Source organism: Serinus canaria, chromosome 20, assembly GCF_022539315.1.
Source record: "Serinus canaria isolate serCan28SL12 chromosome 20, serCan2020, whole genome shotgun sequence".
NCBI lineage: Eukaryota > Metazoa > Chordata > Aves > Passeriformes > Fringillidae > Serinus > Serinus canaria.
The window spans coordinates 14,620,453-14,647,692 of NC_066333.1; the positions used below are offsets into that span (position 1 = coordinate 14,620,453).

At 38.2% G+C, this 27,240-nt stretch overlaps 1 protein-coding gene across 6 annotated transcripts in view; it reads left to right on the forward strand.

The window, feature by feature from the left end:
- The window catches only part of SULF2 (sulfatase 2), a 79,495-nt gene that overhangs the window by 15,091 nt on the left and 37,164 nt on the right, over nucleotides 1-27,240 (forward strand). For 2 of the 6 annotated variants that reach the window (XM_050982277.1, XM_018917473.3), the window contains 2 exons: nucleotides 19,023-19,269; nucleotides 24,753-24,992. In XM_050982277.1, the coding sequence (XP_050838234.1) occupies nucleotides 19,095-19,269; nucleotides 24,753-24,992 (415 nt within the window). In that variant the 5' untranslated portion in view covers nucleotides 19,023-19,094. Of the gene's footprint in view, nucleotides 1-12,876; nucleotides 13,026-13,116; nucleotides 13,259-13,278; nucleotides 13,402-19,022; nucleotides 19,270-24,752; nucleotides 24,993-27,240 lie in introns of those variants that run through there. The other 4 variants (XM_018917475.3, XM_018917472.3, XM_050982275.1 and 1 more) reach the window with 4 other exon arrangements.

The following is a 27,240-nucleotide window of genomic DNA, read 5'->3' on the forward strand; positions in this document are numbered from 1 at the left end:
ATTGTATTGTTTTTACAGTGTAGTTATATTCCACAGCATCTGACTTTGGCGCTACTTTGCCATATAGGATCAGAAAAGTAGTTGTTACCCCCTTCTGGGGCTGTTTTTTTTGTTAGTAGGGAACTGAAAATTGTGCATAACATGGATTGGTAGGGTTATTTGGAGGAAGACACTTGTATTTTAAAAAGTAAATATATAACATGTGCTGTAGTGATTAGTGAGAAACATTTGTATTATTGATACTCTTTTTTAACTGGAGTGGGGGCAGAATAAGGAAAAGTTATAGATAAATTTGTCTTCAGTCAGTATTTGGTGAGCAGTAAACTTTTCATCAGGTTGCTTATAGCTGGGGAGCCAGTTACTTCCCTGCCATTTCATAAAAACTCCCGCATTAGAGTTGGTCGCAGCAACTACGAGCTAGTCTAAGTGTCCAGACAAAGTAAAAGAGCACATGAAATGGCTGGATTGAAGTAAGGTTGAAAGGTGATGTTAAGCTTTCCTGATGCCTGTCAGAAGGGTTGAGTATTGCAGATATGAAGCACACCGTATTTCCAGCTGAGTAAATAGGAGGCCCTACTGCTCAGAATTGCTGTAAATAATGATAAGACTAAGGAAGAAAGAGATATCAGCTAAGATCTTCATACTATAAAGGTAGGTTTCATTTCATGTTGTTTGAAACCACAATTCAGTGATAACAATTATAGAGTACCATCTTACACTTCTCTTGACAATAGACCACAGGACATAGAGCACACATTCATATTACAGAAGAAACAGGAATTACCTCCTGTAATTGCATTCCTTGCTGCCCTTATTTTGTAAGAACTTTGGAATGTGTTAATGTCTCTTTGAGCTTTTTCTGATAGTTTGACATTGTTGAATTTTGAGAAAAGACTGTACAGTTGTTTCCTAGGAAAAGGAAAAAAAGCCTTTAGGAAGAAAAAATTCATTTTCTTTTGTGTGTGTTAAGAACTGCTCTCACGTGGAGCAGGGACTCAGCTTGGCTGAGGATGTTGTGGGACTGGTCTTTCTGATTTAACAATCTTAGGCACAAAAGCTAAAACAAGTGTTGGTTATAGGATCCGTGGTTTCATTTGCATGCCTGGCAGCTTTCTGGGGAGGGAAAAAACAACCTGACTAAACAGCCCCTTTTTTCTTTTTTTTTGTAGTATCATTTTCTCTTCTTTCTGCTTTTTGACCAGTTAGTTTTTGCATATGCTGTCCTTAAGAGTGAACTCAGCAAAGCAGAGTTCAGAAGGCCTTTCCACCAGTATTTCTTCTGATCTGCCAAGACACTGAAATACAGAAATTAGACACCCCCAGAAATACAATCCTTGTATTTTGTTAATGCATTCTCTATGCTGAAGCATTTATGAAATTATTTTTAATTGTACAGTTAAAGTGAGTGGGCTATACATTAATTACAGTGTATGAACAATAGCATTTCCTAAATTTTAATGTTCTCGCTTTCACTTTATATTTTTACTTTGCTTTTTGATACAAGAACTTGCAAATCATACTGTTTGAGTAAGAGCATTGCAATTTTTTTTTCTTGCATTATACTTAAATGAAAATGTAGCAGATTGTGAAAAACTGGAATTCAGACAACTTGTAGGTATAACATGACAAGGCTTTGAAAATTTACTAGTAATTTCTGTATATGGTACAGTCTTGAAATACTGAATTTCAGATTTCTTCTGAAGGACCCTTTCTTTTTGACAGTATCTTTTGCCAGACAGATGAAAATCTGGCCAGGAAGTTACCCCATGCTGTTTGCACATGTGTAGGCTTATGTGTACTATGTTTAAAGGTGCATCATTATTTATTTTCCTTTATTGAACTTCTTCTGTCATTTATCATATTCTAAGAGGTCAACTTCACTTTCATAAACAGTTTATTAATAATCTTCATTCAGTTAATGTAGCCAGGGAACAGCACCTCCCCTGCAGTAGTGCCACCTTTCATATCAGAACTACTTTACTTGCATTCTTTATGCCAGATTAAAGTCATGCTGTAGATGACACACCTTGCATATTCCAATTTAACTTGCAAAATAAGTCAAACTGGAACGTTTGCAGTGGTCTTTGACAAAATATATGATTTTACTCAGCAGCAGAGATCCTAGAGAGGTCATTGGCATGTGACCTGAAATACTACTGCGTAGTAGCCATAGTGTAAACAGTTACTGACAATTAAGTGCTGTAGATGCAGGGTGCATTGCAAACTTCTGATGAGAATTGTAGTGGTCCATGTAGTTTGGTCTTGAGAATATCTTTTGGCAGGCTGTTACACATTTTAAAAATGTGATACACAGAAAAAATAAGCACATTAATGAAACATATTGCTTGATAAATTCATTTGATTTCCTCTGATTCTCATATTCTACACTGAGGTTAGTGGATTTGGGGTGGCATAACTTAGGACAAACAGACCAAAACATGATGTCAAGGGTCAAAAAACAGTAAAGCTGAGAATTTCAGGAAAGAGAAATAGGAACCGGAGCTCTTTTATTTGTAAGTCCACAAATTCTCCCACTTCTAGTTGCTCCTCTCTAACTGGGTTGTACAAGAACCTGACAATTTTAACAATCTCTTATGTGCTTTTTTTTTTTCCTGTGGGCCTTTCTTCTAAAATATGAAGCCAGCATTACTGTTGTTCTTATGGAGTTGATGATGTACTTATATCTATTGTTTATTGGATAATTTGCTAGATATTGTAGATGAAATTAAGGGTTTAGATGCACTCTTTTTAAAGATACAAATGGAGTTCTATGACTTTCTTAAAAATACTATTTTTTAGTAAGCGGAGAAGAAGCCAGCTATCAAAATATTACATTGCGTAGTGTTCTTGTTACAGTTGCTAGTTGGAGTGTTTAAGTGATGCTTCCTCTGAGAAAAAAGCTTGATAAATAACTAAGAATCTTCTTGAGCCAAATCACATTAACTGACACTTCTGTAACAGAACATGGCTTTTTTTTTTTTTTTTTTTGTGGGGATTTCTAGTTTAACCTCCTTCTTAATCTTGGTCTCCTCTTTCCTAGCAATGTGTTTTGCAAGGCAAAGGAGTGCTTTTTACTCTGTGGACTCATGAGGTTATCTGCTATAATTTTTGTTTATCGTATTTTGCTTTCTTTGTTGACTCTTAATTTAATTTTATCATAACTTGGCATGTTGTTTAGTTGCTGTTTCACTGAGGTTTGCAGCTCCCCTGCCCTCATCATGTCACTTTTGATTAAGCAACTGCAAAGCCCTTTACCCAGCTTCTAAAGGGTAAAAGTCAAAAATCAATAATGTGCCAGTCCTCTCAAAATGCAGTAGCAGCAAGAGGTAAATGAATGATTAAACGTGATTAATAACAGTGTAATGGAAGATGCAAAGTAGGGAAAAGTACTCACTTTAGTCTAAACTCAGAGATTTATTGTTGAATACTACAAATAATGGAATCGTCAATCTTCCAAGGACTAAAAAAAGGCATATGCTGCAGCCATTTTAAAATGCAGTGAAAAAAATCTTGCCTCTTCATCACTGTCTGTTGTGGTCTAGTTATTCTGAGTATAAATTACATGCTGCAGAAAGAAACAGGCATGTAAAATATGTAGTTAAAATTGTTTGCTTCTTGTACAGTTTAAATTTGTCAAGAGTGTTGACAAAGGGAAAAAAATAGTATTTTTGATTACTATGAATGTGTGTACAAAGATGCAAGTGTTCATGTGGTTTTGTAAGATGGTAATTACACTTACTAAAGCATAATGGGAAAAAAATAATGATATATGCTCAGCAGTGCCTAGAGTTATTGGTTATTGACAGCAGAGAGGACTCGCTGGAGACAGGACTTGTTTCCTGACCTTGCTCACCAAAGATGAAAATATGCAGAAATGGAGAGGAGTCAGTATTACATAAGTGGAAAAGATTTGATAGCTGTTTGTAGCTGAGAGTTAAGTTGTCCATGTCAGAGAAGAAAACCGTCCAGTCCAGCTTCTGCAGGAAGCAGTGCTATGGATTTCAGTTGAAATTCTATGTTTTAAGAGTTCTGAATTTGCATCCTGGAAAAAAGCAATATCTAAGGTATCACAAAGCTGTTTCTGCACAGCAAAATATGTCTGAGTTTCTAAAGGTGTGTGGGTGGGAGCAAGCTCAGAGAAGCATAGAAATCTCTTCCTGGGGTAGATAAAATAGCAGGGATCCTGAAGGACTGTGTGTTACAGCGCAGAGCAACATCTCTGTAGATGTGGGGCTATGGCTTCCTCTTTCTGTAATGAAACCTTTCATGGCAAACCAAAGACTTTCAAAGGCTCTTCATTCAGTTAGAAAAATAGAGCAGTGGTGAAGTCTTTGGCTTTTTTCTTTCTATCTTTGAATAAACTAAAGCTTGGTGTTACAACTGGTTCAGTCTTCAGCATGAGAAGTCTTGGGTAACTTCAACTATTCTGAGTTCAAGGGCTCATCATTATCTGTTTTCAGTACCAACTTCTTGCACAGTTAGATTCTAGATGCCTAAATTAATCCTGTGGCTTTTAACGAATGTATCATCACTGTTACAGGTTTTATTCTCACCATCATGTCTCATGTGTGCTTCCTCACTTCTTCCCTATTAAAAAAAAATCATTTTAACTTTGAAGTCTCATTGTGCCTTACATTTCACGTAACCTATTACCTCTTCAGAAAAAATCCTACTCTGATCTATTCTTACCTTGTATCCTCCTTATCCACTTGGATCTACTTATGTATATGCATGTCTTTGCTAGATATATGGAGTCCACTTATCTTACACAAATCTGCTCTGGAGGATTTGTGTCTTCTTTGTGAAACTTTCATCTAGTCATTGTGATACTTACTTCACTTTCACAGTGAGGTCAGGAAGCTGCAGCCATCTTAGACCCCTAGATCCATTGTTCAGTGGCATCTCAGCATTCTTGCAGCAACCTCTTTTCGTTCATTACACATACTGTTAGTTTGCCATGGAGTCTGGTAGTGATCTTCCAATTGCATTAAAATCAGCTATTTTAATTTTAACCCTTTTTCCCTGGAAGAGCAGAAACAGTATCCTGAGGTGTTTTCCATTATTTCAAGTCATTAATCCACCATTTTTTCTTTAACATTCTTGACTGAACTATGGTACAAGAAATAAAAAGCTTTCTGAAAGAGCAAAAGCACTTTCAAAAAGAGTTTTCTACCAGTAAAGAGAAGGAAGATGGCACAAACAGAGGGTGTGATTGATTTAGTTGCCAGTTATACTGAGTAGTTGGGTGGTACTCATGTTCCTGGGCGGTTCATTATGTTTGATACTATCAGTTGGGTTGCATCATTAAACTCTGAGGCCCATTTGAATGGGAACTGCACTGTATTAAATTTTATTGCATGCAGTCCGTTGTTTCTTGTTGGCTTTCATTCTGGGCCTGCTTCTCTCTTCACTCCTGGCTTTTATTGCCTTTTGGAGCTGTTTCAAGAGAAGGAATCTATACACAGGGTTTTATTGTTATTTACTGTCTATACAGGCAGTTTATATTCATTTGATCTATCTAAATTATTCCTGTATTTCTGCCAGTTTGGGATGTAGCCAGAAAATTATGCTGTGGCAGACACATTAATGGGTTGACCGTTTCTCAATCCGTGAACTAACAGTAGTGATACTCGATGTAAGATTTTGGGACGGTGACCTGGGCTGCAGCTCAAGCCATCAAATTTTATGCCTTCAGCAAGGGAATATATTGCCTGCTGAACTCAATCATTTTGTCTTTTAACTTGTTTTCATTCTTGTATAAGCTTCCACTTTTCTTCTCAGGTGAAAAGGGACTAGAGAATTCTTGTGTGCCATTCTTTTGGTACATCATCTCTGTGCCTCACTGCAGCAGCACAGAAGATGACAAAGCATGGAGCTAAGTCAGAAGGCTCTGGGCACTTAGATATGGACTTCTAAGTTGGGCATATGAATTTTTTCAAGTATCCTGAGAGCTGCAGCTCTAGTCTGTGAGGTTCAACCTGTCTGCGAAAAATAATATCTGTGGAAATATACTCAGATGTCATGTCAGACACCTGTGTTTGGCATGGGAAGTAGTGAATGTACTTTGGGATTCTCAAGAATTACTGCTGGAATCAGTCATGAGAATGATGAGCATACTAATAACACAAAGTGAACTAAGTACAAATAAAGAGGTTGCATTGCCAGACATCAAAAGTGTTCAACTACAGTTTCAGGACTTAAAAAAAGCTACATAAATTTTCAGAACTGTTTTGTGTGGCTGCTTACTACTTCTGAAAAATCAGTCCTCTCAATTTTAGGCCTATAAATGAGACTTACTGTAAGTAAGATATCTTAGCTGTAATTTGTTGCTTACTGATAATGCCAGAGCTTTGCAGTGATGGAAAAATAAACTGTGCTTCTAGTTATTAATATATTTCTCTCTGAATTCAGGATAAGACATAATTATGGAAATCAGAAATTATATGTATTCTAAGTCAGAAGGGCAACCATGATGTTTAATTCTTCTGTCTAAGGGTGGCACCTGAGAGACTGGCACAGGTTGCCCAGAGGAGCCGTCTCTGCCCCATCCCTGAAGGTATCAAGGCCAGGTTGGACAGGGCTTGGAGCAAACTGGGACAATGGAAAGTGTCCCTGCCCATGGCAGGAGATTGGAAGTAATGATCCTTAAGTCCCTTCCAACCCAAACAATTCTATGATTTGAGACATCACTTGGTCAGTGGTCATTAATGGTATAGTATTGTAGTTATGATCTAGGTTTTTTCATATGCAGAAATCTTGCCACTACCTTATGGAAGATTGTAAACTCTAATGGTAGGGGTCTGATGCTAAAGCTCATATGTAGGTTCAGCTTTATTTTTAACATTTTAGAAATGAAAGTAACATGTTCTTTAGCCAGGGGCAGCACATGTTTCTGTTTCAGTGTCTTTTTTGTCTTGAACAAAGTAGAAAGAATTTGGATGGCTTTAGTGTCCCTCAAACATTATTATATAAATAATCTCTACCCTTGATACCTGGTAGAAAAAAATGAAACTGATTTGTCATTAAAAACCAACTTTTTCAAAATTATAGTAGTTTCTATTTTAAGAATGCACAAGGTATGCATTATATCTTTCAAAAGACTGCACGTTACCAGTAATGAAGCTACCATAACTCTATCAAAACTGCATATGTACTTGCTGATACATCTGTGTAGTCTCTAGAGGAAGTAACCTGTATACCCAAATACACCAAATGACCTTACACAAAGAGAATCCAGAAATCTTCAAGGTCCTTGCAGGTGATCAGTAAGAGAGATGCCAGTGACTGGTAGATGAACATTTCTCATAAAGTAACTACTCCATCTCTGGTGAATCAGTCCTGACCCTCAAGGGAAATCCACAAAACACCTTCAAAAGATAAGCCTTAATATTAAAATTCATGACTCTGATAAAAGGTAAAAATTATAGACTTATTAGACATGGGTTTTAAAGATGTATTGTAATTTTCTTCTCTTCTCATTTCTACCACCTCAGTAACAAGTCTGTGTTTTTCAGCAGATGAGTTACTACCTTATTTTAACAATCTGTCTCCTTTTTCTTTTTTAGCAAGCCTTCCTGTATCAGAGATCTGAACTACTTTTCTTTCACATGGCTTGATTAACACATTAGTTAAATTTAGAGCAGCTTAACTTTGAAGATAGCTGCTTCTGTTTCAGATCTGAAGAAGTGCTTGATATGCCTGAGGCTGTGTCTGTTCCCATCTGTAGCAGTTGATCTAATAACAGGTATCACATCCCACCATAAGCTTTGCCTCACTTGTGCTTTTGAGGCAAGAGAACAAGAAAATTACTTTCTGCGTGTGTGAAATGCAGGCAGTTGTGTAATTTTAGCTCCCAATATTTCTTGCTATTGTCAGTTTGAAGCCCAGCTTAGAATATGTAAATATTCAGTCAGATCCATATATATATATATATATATATATATATATTACTATTTAAAGTATTTGAGCTATAGGGGGAGAACTGTTGAAGAGTGGTAAATAGAAGACAATGAAGAGCAGAGTAAGTAGCTTTTCTAATAGAGGTAAAGTCCGGGTTCATCCTGTTGGACTTTGTGTCTACAGGATAGGTCTTTGTAAGTGAAAGTACTTCTGCTGTAGGTGCATCAAGTTCACCTGAACCCAAAGACTGCAAACAAAACCTTTCTATGGCAAAAAGTGCATAACATAGATTGTATACCTGTGCCAGTGTGTGAAATGTGCAGAGGCAGGTCATGGAGAAGACCGTTCAGGGTGCTAGCACTGGAGATAAATGCTAGCTGGAGATAAATGGAGCCAGTTCAGGCACGTGAGGAGACCCTTGGCTAATGGTGAATGCCCAGGGGACCGCAGGAAACACTGCAGGTTGTTGTGCTGAGGTCTGCTGTTCTAGACATCCTCTTTATCAGTTGATTTTACTGCTTTAGTACTTACAAATCAGAGCATAGTTGTTTTTAGATAGACATGGAGTATTTTATCATTACATACTTTACTACTTTCTTAGGAAATGTTGTTTACACAAGGGAGTGACTGTTGTCTTCCCTAGGAGAATTTTAGTAAGAAATAGTATAGTAGTCTTTCACATTTTGCATCACATACCAAATTGTGCTGAGAGTGCAGCTAATCGTCAAACAATGTGTTCGGTTGATGATTGGCCCGTTGCTCCATATCCATAAAACATCTAGGTGTTGGAAGAGGAGGCAGCCTGAGCACTGTAGTATCACCTATTGAAAGCCATCAAAGGAAAATAAGATCAGGATGCACAAAAGAAAAGTATGAATTCTTTATAAAAAGGAAAAATCTTTATTAAAATAAATTACTAAATTGTTACTGTACACAGGCCGCTATTTTAAGGGTCACTTATAAATGGCGTAAATGGAGGCTGCTGTTCTTTTTCTGGGCTGTGTGACCATCAATAGTTCATTGAGTTAACATTCTTCATCCTTCAGATGCATCCTTGAGCATTATTAATAGTATTAATACTCAGGACACAGATAGTAATTTTATATGTGAGCTTCAGGATTCTGCTATTGTTTTCTTATGAATTTCTCTTTGGCATTGCAGGAAGGATTTGGTTTGGGTTTGTTGTTGAGATAGATGAATTACGATTCTTGTCAGTGCGCTCGAGTGTTCTTTTTATTGCTGCTAAAACCTCCTCATCTTCTTTGTTGCTTCAATATTTTGCTGAAAAGCTTGCATTCACTGTTACAAATTATGATCAAACTTAATTTTTTTATATTAAACTAGAATTATATTAAGTGTTGCAAACTCATAGTTGCAACTAAATTCAGTGTACTATACTTAATCTATATTTTCATGCAGAAGAGTATAAGGCTTAGTATTTGGATCAGGCAAACTAGGTGATTTGTTTTCCCTTCTCCTTTGCTTCTCCTGGCAGGATGCCCCTTTTTCACTTTTTGTAGTACCTCAAAATATATAAATCATTTTCCCCCATAATGTGACTGAACATTTATTGGAAGTGCAGCTTGACTTTAAAGGCGAGTGTCAAGCAATTGCCCTTAAAATCATTGAGCTGAAGTCTGTCATATAAAACATGCCATGTGAGGGATCAAGGAGTAGAGCATGTTGTGCTGTTTATGCCTTCCTAATGGCATTTTGATTTGTTGTTAAAGCAATATTTACACATTTTATGCAACTGAAATGTATTTGTTTAAAGTAGTAAAAAATAAAATTCTATAAACTCTGCCATAAGAGCTCTGACCAGTGTAATTACTATAACTGTGGACTTATTGCTGTAATAGTTTTTACTGAGGAAAAGCAAGAGAGATCATGCTCATATTCTGTTGTTGGCTTTATATTTAGGACTTAAAGAGGCTAAAAGCGTGTGTGCACATTAAGAAACATGAAAGCAGAGAGGAAAAATCTAAATGATTAATGGTGTTGGAGGTTTGCATATGATGAGTTAATATAAAGCTAAAGATTAGCAAGCCTGAAGAAGAGTTAGAAGGCATTGACTAACTATGTAGAATTGTGAAACTCAACCTTATTTTTCTGTTTCATGTGACATAAGGACAGTATTCAAGCTCTAAAGCACAATATGTTTGACAACAATGAAAAAGACATGCTTCACACAGCATGTTGCTTAGCTTCTATTTTTGAGGTTTTTTAAAATGACTTTTAGACTCCTGTCTTCTTGTTTTTCAGAAGTTGATTCTGTGTCATTGATGTGCTGCCCTTTCCTCATGACAGTTCCCCTGAGTGCTTCTTACACCCTGAAGTTTTAGCTGTTGTCTGAGGACTGATTAAAAGATAATGCTGTGGACCCCCCACTGTCCGCCAGGTGGGTCAAAGTGGTTCCCCTTTACATGCAACTCCATAGTTTACTTAATAGTCTAGCATGCATTGTTTCTGTGTTATACTACTTGGTGGTAGTAGTATAGGTGGACAGAGAACCTCCAGATTAAGTTTTTGGAGGAATTTTTGTGGCCAACAATGTAGATGGATGTCTGATATTTCAAGAAATTTCTTCATGTCTGTTTTCTCCTAGCTTTAATAGGTAAATCCTAGGATAATTTTAGAAAAATTATTTAGATAATAGACAACATTTGTTATTTGAGGTACAGTAAAATAAATTCAAGCTGTTCACAATGGCATGCTGTGAGAGAAATCTGAAGTTTATTTGGTGTAAAAGCTCTCACGTGGCAGTGAAAAGGAATGATCTTGCTTTTTTATCTATCTTTTGAACTCTGATCTGCTATGGTGATCCATGTATACCAATGGAATTCTTTTCCAGGTAGTGAATAAAATGACTTCCTTTATTTAAAAAGGAGATACCTGAAAGGTTTCTTCATCATTGCTTGAGTCAGTTTTCAGACCTTCTTGTTTTACCAGTAATTTCGCGTGATTTTATTGCCTTAGGCTTCAAATAAACCACAGTGTTTTAAATGCACCTGAATCCCGTGAGTTTGTGGCAATAGGAAAACTAGCTGAAATCATTAAACCACTTTAAGTTTGGATGCATAACAGTTGTTACCCATCCTGTTTGGTAACTGTGCCAGAACAAGTTCTTTTGAAATGCATGAGATGAAAATGTCATTCTCTTGAAGAGGAAGCACCTTCCACTTTGCAGGGTTGTCTAAGAGCAGGGGTTGTATTATCCTCTTAATGCACTTGCATAACTCCCATTAACATTAATGGAAATTACATGCACTCCCTGTGAGGTAAATGTACTCTTTTGTTGAAATGCACAATCTATTGTGACAGATTTTCCAGTGACATGAAATCAAATTTAGATTCCTAGTAACACTAGTCTTAGTATCTTTTGATTCTTGTAGTTTATATTAATGAAATTGCAGTTTTAGATTAGGTCATGTGTTTCTTAAAATGGAAAATCCCACTTGCAGTCCTCTAGAAATAGGGAGTCAATTTTCTTCAATGTGAACCACTGTATAGCAAATAGTATTTTTTTTTGGCTTTGTAGTTACTGCTTGCAGTCCCTTTAGATGTAGTTTATAGAGGTTGCGTGTTTCAGGTAGCAAACTGTTGGCCTCTGGTTAGGGCAGAGGAATGCTGGGTTCCTTGTTCTGTTCCTGGCCTGAAAGACTGTTTGACTCGGGGTGACTCAGCTGCCTTTAGATGCTAATTTATGTCTAAAATGTGCAGAATCATAACATCCTGGCTCACATGTATGTTGTAAAATTCTGTGAATTGTTTCATTGTGAATTGAAAGTTGCTAGCTAAATGTCAAATGTTATCTCAGAAAGCAGTAAAAGAATTTTATCACAATGTTAGTGAGATGTAGGTCCTGTTTTATGCACATCATGTGAGTCTATGATTAGTGTAACTCCCTGTTATGGAGTGGTTTATTTATTCCAATGCAGTTCTGCTGTTGCAGCCCCTAGTGTGAACACTGTAGTACTGGCATACAGTGTTTCAACTCTATTGCTCGTTCCTGTCCATACAGGAGCACACTTGGTAACTTAGGAGTGACATCTGTTGTGTTTGGAGGAAGTGTATGCCATTTCACTGTACAGTGGCATACAGCAAGACATTTAAACACCCCAAGATGTTTATTTAGAATCTGTCTATGCATAGCCAAGAACAGAGCCAACAGTGAAAAATTGTTCAAGACTGTTAGCCTTCTCCAGCAAAGTCCAGATGAGGTCACTGGGGGGCAATGCTTGTTTTAAAGCGAAAGTCCTAATAAATCATAGATTCGACAGAATATTAGATGTAATAAGAAGTGTCAGGAAATTCTAGGGTAGCCTGTCCTGAATGTCTGACACTATCAGCATGGGAATGTCAGAAGAAAACGTTTTGTTTGTTTTTGTTTTTTTTTAACATGTTAGTCTGCTAGTATCTTCGAAAGGTACTTTTAAAGATAATTTTTTAAGAGGTCTCTAAAGTGTCCAGTGAAAAACTTACCAATTTAGATAGTTAGCCAAACAAGTTCCAGGCGTAAAATGTAACTGGTTGCAAGTAGTGTAGACAGCGCCTTCGGTGAACACAGTCCCTGCCTCGAAGAGCTTTTTTAAGTTTTTCTTAATTACTAATGAATATTGAGCCCTTTAATTTCATCTGCACCAGCGGAACGGCATCTGTGTTAACATGACCTTTTAGAAGTCTTTAGGCTCACCCTCACAGGTGTCTAGGGGTAGGGTTCGGGGCAGACGCAGGCCTTCAGCCCCTTTGGAGTCTGTCACCTCCGCCCTCCGCCCCACAGCGCTGGGGGTGGGGGGTAGCTCCTGCGTGGGGCTGGCAGCACTCGGCAAGCGCTAGGGGACAAGAGGGGCAATTAAATTCCCCTTCCTCCGCTCGCCATGGACTATCCCCTTCGGTTAGAAAGGCTGTGTGCACCAGGCGGGAGCTCAGCGTCGGCCCCTTCTCTTTGGAGCGGGGCTGGCTCTGGGACCTTCCCGGCTTCCCCGTGAGCGCCGGAGTGCGGGGCTGCGCCATCGTCTTCGCCGCGGTGCTGCCGCTGGACTTTGAACAAGCCTGGGGCTGGTGGGACAGGTTTCCTCCCTGCGCGCCGCTGGGCATTGCGCAAACTCGGGAGGAGGATCCTCGAGGTAAATGAACTTTTTAAACGGGAAGAGGAGAAGAAGGGAGAGGAGGAAGAAGAGGCGGGGGCAGCACCCGCCCGAGCGCTTCCTCTAAACGCTTCTTTGGGAAACGGGGTTCGGCTGCTGCCCGGCACGGCGGCCGGAGGATGCGCTTCCCTGCGCCGCCGGGCCCCGGGCTCTGCGGGCGGGCAGTGGGTGCACCGGCCCTGGCCTGGCACGGCTGAGCGCCGGCTCCGCGGGTAAGTGGGGAGTGCTAGAGGGGAGGTCCGGAGCCCCCGCCCCGCCTCGCGAGCTAGGGACGGCGGGCCGGCCGTGCCGCTTGTGCGGCTGCTTGCTACAGAGCCAGGCTGCCATCGCGGGGAAGCTGGGCGGCGGGTCTAAGGTACTTGTATAGGGATCGGGTGGGGCTGGAAGCGAAGCGAGGGGGCTCGAGGGGCGGGCGGGGACTGGAAGCGATGTGGTCCCACTGGCCTCGGCCAGCCGTGCTGGAAGCTCTGCGGAGCTCCTCCGCCCTGCTGCGGCCCTGCCGGCCCGGCCCGGCGGGTCGGCGCTCGCTGGCAGCCGCCGTGGCCTGTGGACCGGCCGGGGGGTCGTGCCGTCCCCTCGCGAATGGGAGAGGGCCCGGGCCGCCGCAGGGGGTTCCGAGGGTGCGGGCTGAGGGAGCCGCCCCGCGCCGGGGCTGTGCGGAAAACAGTTCCCAAAAGACAATTGGATACCATAGCGCTCAGCTTCACGTTTGGCACATCATCGGACCGATCCGGACAGTGTGTGTATCTGAACGCCTCTGTGTGTTTGCGGCTGTATAAACACGGAGATTTTTTTCCCGCCCCTGTATACGGCTACAAAAAAAGTGTTTATTTGGTAGGATGTATTTGCGTAATGGTATCTGGTTTTGCCTACTTTTTCTATCTTGAAGCACTTGCACTCATTCCCTTACAGTATTTTCAGAAGTATAAGTCTGTTGTCTTTACTGTACTTAATAAAAGTTGATGTAATTATCATTAAAGTCAAAGACTGTATCTATTACATAAAAATGTGTGATGATAATAGGTAAAATAGCAAAGTAATTCTTTGTTTCTTTCAAGTTGTTTTTGAGTGTTGCATATGGTACAGAAAAATGTGTTTATTATTCTGTATTTGGGGGATCCAAATAGCAATTTTGCCTATCAAAGGACTAATTAATTCTTTATGTGTCACTGGGAAACTCTAACAGTAATATTCAAGCAGTGGGCAGAAGAAAGTAGATTGAGGTGCTTAGAACATTTCTTAAAATATCAAGTCCTAGGTAAATTTATAAGTAATTTACAATTCTGTTTTATTTAAAATAAAGTTACAAAATATGAATGAGGTTTTGTAATGTGACCAAGCTTCTTTGTGATAAATATTTCATTTTGTCTAGTGTTCACCAGCATAAGGCAAGCAAGTGAGAAGATTGTGTCTTCATAGTAATTCAGTGACTGTAAATCAGCACAACTGTAATCTTCAAGAGTCACGTTTAGCACTGGGGATTTGATTTTTGTATTTTCTCATAAATTTTTAACTGCCTGGGGGAAAAAAAAAAAAGAAAGTAGAAAACTATAAGCAAACACAGAATGTTGTTAGATTACAGTAGTAATGTTGATACCAGTCTTCCCCTGGGAACCTTGTTAGATTGCAAACAAGATTCTTCCCAATCCACATATGAAAATGTGTTTATCTGTTACAAACACAATATGATGGTTTGAAGTGATGGCTGACAGCTTTAGTGAGAGAAGACCCAGCACAACCAAAGCTCGATGCAAAGGAGTGACTCAAGGTAAAAGAACAGCAGCGCAGCTGAATCCATTTAACTGATGGAGTGGATTTGATTGGGTTGGTTGCTAGGGAATGTCTCCAGCACCATGTATTTCAATTAATTTAAACGTTGGATGAATTACGCACCTAGGTCTGCTTAAATAATCCACCTGGTATTGGCTCCAGCCATACTGAGAGCTGGTGCATGTTGCTTCCCTCTAGCCAGTTTTCCCTTAATGTGCAGTTCCACTGTGTAGCTCACATGCAGTTACCTTGTTCTGTGGTGGCTGCTGGGCAAGCTGAACTTGTCATACCAATTCTGTACTTAGTGTTCTGTAGTGTACTTATTTAAAAGGAAAACAAGCCAAAACAAATAAAACCCAAAGCGGGTTAATGCAAACATTACTAGAAGCAGTAATTTCTAGAAGTAGACTTGAAGCAGACTTATATATTTGATGCAGAGTTACAGGAAGAGTCTGATCTTATTCTTGGTTATGTTGTAATAACTGAATTACCTGACATCAGTGAAGTTGCACAGAGCTTATGCAGTGGACAGTTGTGCTGGGACTTGCATTAGGGAGGCCGGGAGTGCCAATCTATGCAAGCTACTGTCAGTTACTAATTTTACACACATGGGGCCTCTTACATCCGTGCCAAGCAATACTAATCAATAGCATGTTAAAAATACCATCTGGGATAGAATTGACATCAGTCATCCCTGTGCATTCTGCTGCTGTAGAACTGACATTGATTACTGAGGACAGTGTTATAAAGAAGTCTTACCTTGGTGTAAATGCTACCTGAAAATAGCCCTTTGCTGACTCCTTTTATAAATTGAGTGTGGATGCCCGGCTTTATCTCTTCAACATTTATAATGTGAGTTAGCGTAACATTTTGTGTTGCCATGAAGGAGAAAGTAAAAGGACCAGACTTCCTCAAAAGCAGCCTTCTAAGAAGTTTGATAGGCTTAAGAAAGCTCAGCTAGATGCCCTATCTGAAGAAGATTTCATAAATTTCTGATAGCACTTTCCTAAATATAAAACATGAGTGACTAGATTTTTCAAGTTCATATGTTTAATCTGGAAGAAAATAAGAGGCATACCTAGTTCTCATGAAATAAGAAAATAAGAGGCATACCTGTTTCTCATGAGAACCACTACAGAATAAGCGTCTTTAATACTGGAGGATGGCCTGCAGAGGCACAGAAAGCAGTGGACCATCTGTACCACTCAGATCAAAATTGCATTTTGGAGAGGGTGGTCTATTAAAAGTGCTATATTAAAAGATTGGGGCACTGCTATGGAACTGTTCTGGCTTTACCTGTAAGTTGCAGATTAACCTTGTTGACAGAAATGGGAAAAGAACTGTTAATAGAAACTTTGTTGTGGAATAGAAACTTTCTTCCTGGAAGTTCACCAAAGACTAGGGGTTAAAACAAACCAACCTGTATTTGGCCACTGGCAATCCATGAGGGACACCCTTGTGTTGCTATTCTGATAGCTACTTAAGGCTAGCTTTTGGATTGTACTGTGTATATACTGTTAGTTGTGGCATGTATGTCTTGTGAAAACATACTGTAACAAATAAGTTATTTTCTAAAATTGCTATGATTTTCTTACCTACATATTGATATGACTTTTGCACATAATTACACACTTTGAGTTGATTCCCAGGAGTTCTACCCTGATAACAATGGGAACATAACGCATCACAATAGTTGAAAAATATTCATTGTGGGGGAGTGACATAACAGGTTTGGTGGAAGATGCCTGTCGTATCTGACATGAAATTCTCTCTTCCACTCACAGTATTTTTTCAGATTGCTATTTCTTTTAACCACAAATATACAAGTGTGGATAAAATAGCTGTGGGAGAGCAGTTTATGAGTATCCCCAAATGTCTTAAGTATTTCATAGATAGCTAAACAATTCTCTGAGCTGGGGACAGCTTCTAATTTTAGTTATTCAGTGTGTGAGGGGCAATAAAGTGTGAGGAAATGACTGGCTGTGGGGAGAGAGGCAATGAGGCTGGGAGGTTACTTCCATGTATTTGTTTTAAAGATGAGAAAAATGTAAGAAAGACTGTTAAATGCATAACACTGTAGTGAAGGTAGTTCTGACCAGATATAGCAAGAATGGGCAGCCTTCCAAATGCTGCAAGAAAAGTTAGCAAGTGCTTTTATTTTGAGAAGCTGTTGGCGAGTATAGACTGAAGAAAACCCACATGAACTTCCAGACCTTCAGAAAAAGGCTTGTGTGTAATGAAAACATCTATAGTGTTAGTTTATTTTATTAACAAAAGTACATATGTGGTAGTTTCTGAAGAGCAGAAGGCATTTCTCTACCTCCTCCCTCAAAAAGTTCATGTCTGAGAGTATGTGCCTGTTAAGCAAACTTTCTTTCTACACTCCCCTGTTGAAATAGATACAGGTTTCTTTCTCAAGCTGCTTTTGTCTACTCTGGACAGTAGCAACACATTGACTCTGGCATGATTCTTCCATGATTCTTATACTGCTGCAGATGGAATTCTTAGTGACAAGGAATGAAAATTGATTGGACTTCTCAGTGTTTCTTTTGCTATAGCCTGGCATATTTATTAGCAGCAGCAGATACCAAAGCTGCATCTGTAAAATTTGAAAGCTCTTTCCCGTCTCATTGGAACAAGTATTGGGATATCTAAATAAATGTTTAGTTTCTAGGAAAAAAGGTAACTTCCCCTACCTGTGAAACCCACTGGACAGACTAGTAAGGAAATTTCCTCCAAACCCTTTCAGTATGCAAATTTGGAAAGTACCCTTAAAAAATTAGTATATTAGTATAGCACTGTATCTGTTGACTTATGTGAAAATTCAATATACATTTCTTACATGAGCATAGAAACTGATTATCATTTTTCAGACCAGTGGTTTTGCTATTGCATGAAAACTTTGATTAAGAAAGTTTATCTCAAAGAGCAATTGCTGACAGAGAGGAAGTAACAATGTGGCTATGAAATAATCTGCTGGAGTAAAACTGTTTTCTGTAGGGGTAGAATAGCCAACATGTTTCTTAGGGTAAAACACATGGTGCTATGTTCTTTCTGCTCTGACATTTCTGGGCTTTGCAAAAATCAGGGAATCTCTCTGGCGTAATTTTTAATTGATTTTTCCTTCTTGTGCAAAAGATCATTGGCACCAGTCCAGAAAAAGACAGGGAGCAAGTAGGGAATTCATAAAAGCTGACTCATTGATTGCTGGATCTGATTAAATAATTAGTACTTGTTATTTTCAGGACATTTTCATGTTGACTTCTGAAGGCAAGAGAAGATTCCCTTTATATCAAAAGATGACTGAGCAAAGCTGTGATTTCAAAGATTTTTCAGCATGCTAATTCATTTCTTGTAATCTCCTTGTAGGGATTACCAAGAATTTTTCATTGCCTCATTAACAGGAGTACTACCAGTTAGATGTGCTCTGTTTTGCAATCAAGTCAATTTTTTGGGACATATGCTCTGTTGTGCAATCAGTGCAAGTCACTTTGGTGCATCCATTCCTGAACATTAGCAGTAATGGGCCTTCAAATGTGTTCATTATTAATTATGGTATTTTTAAAAAGTGTATAATCTTGGAAGCCAATAGAAATGCTAAAGGGATCTGTCACTAACATCAAAGCAGTAGTAGACTTCAAACAGTATCATAACATAACTCCAAGATCAGGGCAGCTTCGTTCTTTAATGGAATTTGTAAGATAAATAACAAATCTTCTGTCTGAGTGTTCTCAGACTTTGCAAATATGTTGATAGCTCAGTAAATTTTACTACAGTCCTGTTTAAGAATTATGATAGATATGGGTTTTTTTTCTCTTCAACATCTGCATTTTTGATGTAAACAAAAATGTCATCTGTAAATGGATCGCTAAGGAAGAAGGAGAATGATTGCTATTTATATGTATGAAAGCAAAAGAATTTGAAACCCTGCTAAATCCTTGAGCTTGCTGCCACATCTGAGCTTGGAGTGAAATTTTGTTGCCTACGTTGATAACAGCTTATGAATTTAATTTTTCAAGTTTCTTCTTCTAGGTGGCACTAGAAAAATAAGTGTTTCCTTTGGGAGTTTGGTTATTTTTTTTTCTTAGGAGTTAAGATTATTTCAAGTACATTGCTTATTACTTCTTTGGAGAGAACCTGGCTGTTCCTTGATGGGTGCAGAGGGGTGAAAATATAGATAAATACTTGTTTCCCTCTCCCTTGTAGGAGACCTGCAAAGAAAAAGAAATAGAAGCCGTTAAACTACCTTGTTCAGAGAGAACATTAAATCAGCACAACATGGCACAGCATAGTATTGTCCTTGGATTATTCACGATGACTGTTTTATCACTGTTGGATGGAAGTTCAACTTTCCTGTTAAATCAACGTCTGAAGGGAAGATTTCAAAGAGACCGTAGAAACATCCGCCCAAACATCATCCTTGTTCTTACTGATGATCAGGATGTAGAACTTGGTAAGAGACCAGAATAAAGAGAATTTTGACCAATGAGTATGACATTGCTTTTTCTTGAAGCTAGATCCTTGCATTCAAAATAAGAAATTTTTTTTTTCAGTAAGAAAAATGATAGGAAGAACACATTTAAACCTGCCTTTATAAAGAGCATCCTTTCCATCTGCCTGCAATTCAGGGACAACAAAAGTTAGGCCCAAAATGTTAAAGTTCCTGTTCCTGTGGAAATACACAGTTCATGCCTGTCTGTCTTCATCTAAACACCTAAGCTTTGCTTCTGGCAATTGCAAGTATAACCTGGGAAGCTGCATGCCAAAACAGTAGGTTTAAATTCATAACTGGTAATTGCACCATGTAATTATCCAAATTCTTTTGTTTAATTGCAGGCATTCATTACATATACAATTTTCATTTTATTTACTTAAATGTTACCTAACACAGTCATACTATTCTTGTAATTGTCCATTTGGATGTGTAGTTGATTACTGACCAAAATGACACAAAATGACACAGAATGAAAAGATCTACTCTGTTATCAACTCTGTGTTAATTGTTGAAGAAAGGAGATGAAGATTAAACACATGGTATGCCTAATTATTTGGAATAATGAATTAACTGGCTGCTTGGCTTTTGTTGTGTTACCTGAACAAACTTGTATTTACCAAATGCTGTCTTTAATTATGAGAAGTGATTAGCACAAACCAGTTAACTTTAATAATTTTGCATTAGAATTATACTGTCACGTGTATGAAGCCTTGGTCATCTGAAAAATGAAAACTCTTGTAGGTGTAGTCTGGTGGGGCAGTTTTGCTACCAAATTTTTCTGTATCCGATTTCTAGTATGGATAGGAAAGGTTGCAAAATGGACCTCACGGAAGAAATAGAACATAAAATTAATCAACTTGTACTTCTCATACCCTTACTCATCTTGTTGAGAAGTTAATCAGAGCAACATTGCAGTCTTTGTACAGATGCTTCCTTCATATCAATATTACTGTACGTCTGCAGTATCATAGATGTCACATGCTTCTTCAAGGTGGTAAGAAAGACTGCTATGGAAGTAATCTCATCAAAATAAATGCCATTCAAATTATCAGGATCAGATGATGTTGTTGTCACCTTTTTTTTCATGCTTATTTGGATCAGAAATTAAGCAATTTCAAGAACGTATATCCCAAAGAACCTAAGTACGTTTTCTTGCAGGCTTGGAAGGTGGCCCTAAAAAAATGTATCATCTTCTATTTTGTGCTAGCCTTTGTGTTCCTGATGCAATTGTGTAAGTCCTTTGGGCAGTATATTTCACTTCCCTGATAACTTGATGCTTTCCAATTTCAAGGATAATGGGCATGTGTCCACACAAATTAAGATCTAACTAAGGAAAATCCATTTGATGAAGCTGAGATTGGAGTTATTCGTCATTTGCCACTAATGGCTTTGGGAGACTCAATATTTGTTTGAATTAATTTTTATTCTTGGCTGTTGTCTGGTGAGCTGTCCAAGTTAATCAAAATTGCCATTTGTGGTGATTGTAGTTAGTGCATTTAAGCAAGATGAAACAAGATGTGAATTACAAATAAAAGCTAAGGAAAAACTGGAAGCTATGAAAGCGTAGCAGAGAACTCTGTGGGTAAGATTTCATCTGTTTCTAAGAATATTCTGTAACTGATTGGTGTTTTAGCTTTCATTGTTCTCTTGTAGCTGCTTTGGAGGTAAAAGGGAATGCAACACAGTCTCAAGTGCCTTTAAGAGCCTTTCCCTTATTTATTTAAAGATAGATTTAGCAATGTGCCAGTAGCAGGTGGAGCTTACCAGAAAGACAATGTTTTTCTTTCCTGAAAGGAGGCAGAGGTTTTTTTGTTTTGATTTTTTATGTGGGTTTTTGTTGTTGTCGTTGTTGCTGCTGTTGTTTTGGTTTTGTTTTTTCATTTACATTACTCTTAATCATTTTACTGAGTTTTACTGGAAACCAAACCTCAGCCTTGTATTGGAAGAAGGAAAATACAATAAAGGGCTGATAGATCAAATGCAGAATCTCTGAAGGACATCAAAGGAGAAAGAGTGTAGACTGTAATGGATACAAATGGGAGAAGACAAATGAGAACATCAAGAACTATAGATGTATTTGATAGACTGTCTAATCAAAAGACTTGTATTCACAAGCATAATATAAAGAAGAGGAATATAGGATAAGGAATAATTAATTATGAACAGACTTTTTTTCCCCTACTACATCCAAGTTAGCATAATGCCGATGTCCCCTGTGTGGTGGATTCAGTACCTCCAGTTTGCTTACCGTACTGCTATGGCTTTAACAAAACCAGATCATTTCATAGTCTATTTGGAGAAACATCTGATTATTTAGGAGCTTTTTCAACCACGTTAAAGAAATCTGAGTGAGAGGTAATTTGTATGTCTTGAGACCTTCCTCTGAAAAGCTAAAAAAGTAGCTTGGAAGATAATTTTATCTTAGTTATCATATGTGGAGATGGGGCTTAAGAGCTTTGTTAAATGTGAGGGTGTCTTGGGGTGAAGAAAGGGAAAAGAAGATGTGAAAAGGGTGTCTAATAAGTTTCAAATACAACAAAAAGAGAAGTCTTTAGGAGACAGTTAATTAAAATTCTGGGGTTCAGTTTATTGCAAAACACTTCTGAAATTGTGCTTCAGAGTAGACAAATCACTTGATACTTAATACAAGTTCTTCAACAGTTAGAGTTCCATAAAACGTAAATCATTCCCTGCTTCAACAAAACACAACTAATAGGAAGTCAGTATTTTTTCATAAATTATTCATGTATTTTCTCCATTAATATTAGTCAAAAGATCAGCTTTGTCCCTCAGGTGAACTGTGAAGATAGGCGAAGCAAAGTTATGGAAAGCACACATTTCAAGTGACATTTCAACATAAAGTTTGCTTAGCTTTGTTCACTGAGTAACTTTAACACTTCAAATTGATTGAACTTCCATATTTTCATAGTAGTCCAATGAATATTTTCTTAAAATGGCATCGAAATTCCTTTTAGCTGCTAGATTTTTGTTTATTATCAGTGGTTTTAGATGGGTAGCAACATCTTCTGAATTAAATATTGACACTTTTAAAGCATGACTTCCTGTCATATATCCACTAATGAAATCTCAGAAGGTTTTCTAGCTCAAAAGGTGATGTGGTGAGGTCCCAGTTGCTGATTAAGACAGAAATAATCTGCCAGAGAATGGATGTCTGTGTATTGGAGGCAAACGGAAGAAAATAAGTTTTAGTTGGCTGGTTTAGTGCCGTTTAAAATATTTAAAGCTGGCCTATTTAAGATTATACAGAGGAATATGCTGGATTTTTACCTTACACTGCCCTGTCACTCTATATTAGTTCTCAAGCTGGAGAAGCAGATTAGATCATATGTTTTTGTGTTAAAGACTGCTGATATAAAAGATGTTGTCATTACAGCAGTACAGCTTCTTTTATTAAAGAAGCTTACTGTCCCCAAGGGGAGTCTTAACATGTACTGTTATTTATGCATAAATTCCTCTGTCATTTAAAGGCATTGTTAAATTGTATTTCGCTATGGCAAAAGATTTTTTCAGACTGCCTGCTTATACTTGGCTAGCTCATAAGACAACAGAGGAAACATCCACAGTTTTCAAGCTCATATAATGTATAATTAGCTGTTATATTTGTTAACTGTATTGTTAGTATCTTTAAGCACTAACTCTTAACCCACAGCTATTATAGAAACAAAAAAGTAAAATATTGCTTTCTTCAGAAACTCCTTTTTGATATGTGAAGTTTAGCAAATTCTAAGGGGGCCGTGCAATAACCTGCCTTGGTTTGTGTCACAAAGCGAAATGACAGGTGCTCTGTCCTGAGAAATGCACAGAGATTTTCAATTTTCTTTTTAATACTCATTCCAACAAAATGGTCTCAAACTAATGCCATGGCAGTTCTTAGGTAAAATGACCTACCATAGCAATTAACCTTCCTTCATGTTGCCAGAGAGTTAGATTTTGTATGCGGCTTATGACCATTTTCCCTCTAGGTTTTGACTCTTGGTTGTGTCCATGTGCTCTGTATTAACTAACTACTGTTGCAATTTCATGATGAAATTCTGAGCTTAGAAGAGCTTAGAAGAAACCTAAATCCATTATTGACAGAAACAATATAATTTGTGCCAGATGGTTGCAGGATGCAACTATCAGCTTTGATTAAAGCTGAGCTGTTAATCCAACTCAGCCTTGGTCAAGTTAACCCCAACCCTATTCTAGAATGAGCCCATACCTTCCTCTTCATGTTGTCAATTGGCTTTCTCTACTCATAACAAGAAGGGAGGGTTGGTGATAAACAGGTTTTATCTCCTTTGCAAGGTCATGCTGTTGACATGTACCATGACACATTCTTTAGAAAATTGAAATTCTTCCTAGATCAAGAAAATTTTCTCTAACTTGCTCAGTTTTAACTATTAGGCATTGATAGATGAGGGAAACTAAATTTCTTATTTCTCTGATCCTTGGTGTTTCTGGGTTGAGGAAGAATGCTAACATGGATCCAGATTTAGTTAGGTGGATGTCTATGGGAAAGATCCAGTCTTTGACCAAAACCTTGTCTTGAATAAACAGAAAAACCATCTGACAGCACTGTGGCATTCAGTAATTATGGTCAAAAAGAATTTTATTCATGTTACGCCAATTTATCCAAGTCCCTTGCTTATTTGTTTGCTTATATAAAACATAGTGTTACCTGCCCCAAGTACTCATCTAAGAACCTGATTCTGTAGAATCAAGCCTAAGAAAATGTAGATAGTAAGACTTTTACCAGAATGGGTGAAGCAGATAGCTAGAACTCAGTGAACTTGTTATGTAAATTATTATGAGAGCTTTTTTGGTCTCTTCAGTGACAATTAGAGAAATCAATACCTCCTAATATCTCACATTAGGGAATAGAACTATTTAACTACACAACAACTCCAGCAGACCTTTCTTGAGCAGTAGTTTGAACTAAATAGTCTTCCAAATGAAATGATTCTGTGCTTACAACCCTCAGCCTTTTGCATAAGGCTGGCACAAAAGGTAGCATATCAGGTTTCTTGTGAAACCAAAAATTAAATAAGACTTATAGAGAATGTATGCTTTGATCAGGGTTGCTGCATAAAGTGCTTTTCACCCTCAGCTGCTGGAACAGTACTACTGCTCCAGAAAGGATGTAGAGATGCTGCATATAGTTAGGGTTGTAAATCTTGAATTTAGAGAGAAATGAAAGAAGAGCTATGATCTATGTCAACATGCTTGAGTCAAATCTTTACTTAGGACTTCAGTATTTAGTCCTTACTGAAACGATCTGAGAACTTCACTGAGGCAGGATCAGTAATCTCTCTGGATTTGGGTTCACTCAGAGATAACAGTGCCCTTACCACCTGTGCTTCCTTCAGGTCTCTAATGTGGCATCTGGGCTCTTGTGACTGAAACAAGAAAATATTTCTGAAATGTTTTCCCTCTTCCAGGTTCTATGCAAGTGATGAATAAAACAAGACGTATCATGGAACACGGAGGTGCTCATTTCATCAATGCCTTTGTGACAACGCCCATGTGCTGCCCATCTCGCTCCTCTATCCTGACGGGGAAGTACGTCCACAACCACAACACTTACACCAACAATGAGAACTGTTCTTCTCCATCTTGGCAGGCTCAGCATGAAATACGCACCTTTGCAGTGTACCTCAACAATACAGGGTACAGGACAGGTAAGATCAAGGCTGGGTCCATCTGAAAGCTTCCTTAGACTTAGTACAAAGGCTAATGTACATGTTTTAATTCTGATTTCTTCTTGACTTCTGGCATTCTTAAGTGCATAATGCCAGAGCTTAAGTCTTGGTGTTGCTTTAGCTTCCTTGTATTTTTACTTAAGAAATTTTTTGTTTGCAAACAAACAGCCAACAAAAATCCCAAGACTCCTCTTTTTCAGAAGATGGAAATAAAATACCATGTATGCTTGAACTGAAGACCTAGCAACCTAGAATATGGCCTACAATTACCTGAAGTGTGCAGAACAACCAAGAATGGTGCTATGAAAAGGAATCAGTGTTTTGACTTCTTTCATAAAACTGATATATGAAGCAAATTAGGAATGAGAGAGAAGGGACTACTCCTTTTGTGCTTTGGGGCAGTCAGCTGCTATGATTTCTCGACAATCAGCTCCCAGAAAGGTTTAAGAATATTTGGCAATAATTATTTGTTGGGTTTTATTTTTTAGTTTTGAGGTCCTACTGGTTTGCCCTGCAGATGTACAGTTTACCTTCTTAATTCCTTGTTTTTGGTGTGACTTGTTTGTTTGTTTGTTGGTTTGGACAGGTTTTTTTGTTTGTTTATTTTTGGGGTTTTTCAAGGAGTAGAAAAAGAGGCAATGAGGAGTAAAGTTTTTTGAGGCTTGCTTATATATTTCAGTTCACAACCTTGGAGTGAGAAAGCTGTTTAATCAATTTGTAACCCAGGCCATCTCCCTGTGGTTTTTCTCTCCTGTTTTCTCTTTTGTGTAATCTTGAAGGCAGAAACTGTACTCTTCCACTTCATAGCTTCCACCTGTTTTTCTTTTCTTCTGCTGGTTTCTCATCTCCATTGCCACTTCTCTACCCATTGTGATTTCCCTGTGTTTTGTTCTGTTGCAAAAGAGGATTCTTCTGGGGATCAGTCTTTCTGCTCTGTAGTGGGTTCTCTGAGGTAGTGACATTTGTGGCTGGGATCTGTAGAGACTTGTGCTGCTGCTGACACCTTTGGGAATGTGCTAGTTGCATGCAGGCAGGAGGGAGCAGTGTGGTGCAGGTTTTTCTTGCACAAGTTGAGAGAGAACAACAGGTGACGAAAAAGGTGCATCTTTCCCCTAATTGTTTCTTTGGTTTCAGCCGCAGTTGTCAGTTTTATATTTTTTAACTTTGTCACTTTAAAAAGCTTGACTAACTTTGTTAGGCACTGTACTTGGAATAACAGAGAGACCAAGCTCAAGGGAAGTTCAGTCTTTGGCTATGATAATGGGGGATGAAGCATGCGATAGCACACTGTGCTGTCAGTGTGCCGTAAGGTAGAGAAATATTGGCCATCTGTGTGCAGTAGACTAAAATGGATGTGTGTATACACACCTGTATTTCTCCTCTTAGTCTACCTGATGAAGTACTTCAATGAAGGAGCTAAAGGGATCTGAAAACAAAATGTAGTCTTAAGCTGCTCCTTGAAAATACTCTTAAGGTGCAGAAGACTCACTGTATGTTTTATGCAACCCATTAGATTTCCTACAGTTAATAAGGTAATTATACTAACGGCACATCTTCTAATCCTTACAGTAGTGTCATATTTCCGGTTGTCACAAAAGGTGCTGACTTGGGACCATTTTGTTGACCATTTCAAAGGTGGCTTCAGTACTTAGAAATTACTGATTTTTGGAAAATCTGATCAGTTACTTTAATACCTAAAAAGAACTGGTATCTCATGAAAAAATCATACCCATGGAATAAAATTTAATACTTAATGATTTAATACTTAGGATTTTTATCTCAGAACCCCCATATTTCTGCAGTCAATTCATTCATTTCACTAGGTTTATTCAACTATACATTGTCAGTCTAAGAGTATATTTGGCCATGATGTGAATGCAGCATATAGTTCACCTTTGGGCTAACTGGTTGTTCCATGCAATGCTGAGAGTACTTTCTCTACCTGCTTCCCTCTGATTGTCTCTCAGGGAACAAAAGTATTAAAAGTAATTTTTGCTAGATATACATCTGAAAAAAGGATGGAAGCGTTCTTCTCTCTCTCCCTCCACTCCATCACTATACTAATGATTGGGCAAATGTTCAACTTTGGGCGGGGGAAAACTGGTATCAGATACAGAAGAGATTTTAGAGAGGTAAACAAATCTTTATGTGTAATTAAGACTCATGCTCAGAACTCAAGTTAATATCTGGAAAATTGTCTATTGAAATAGGTCAGAAAAGCAGTGCT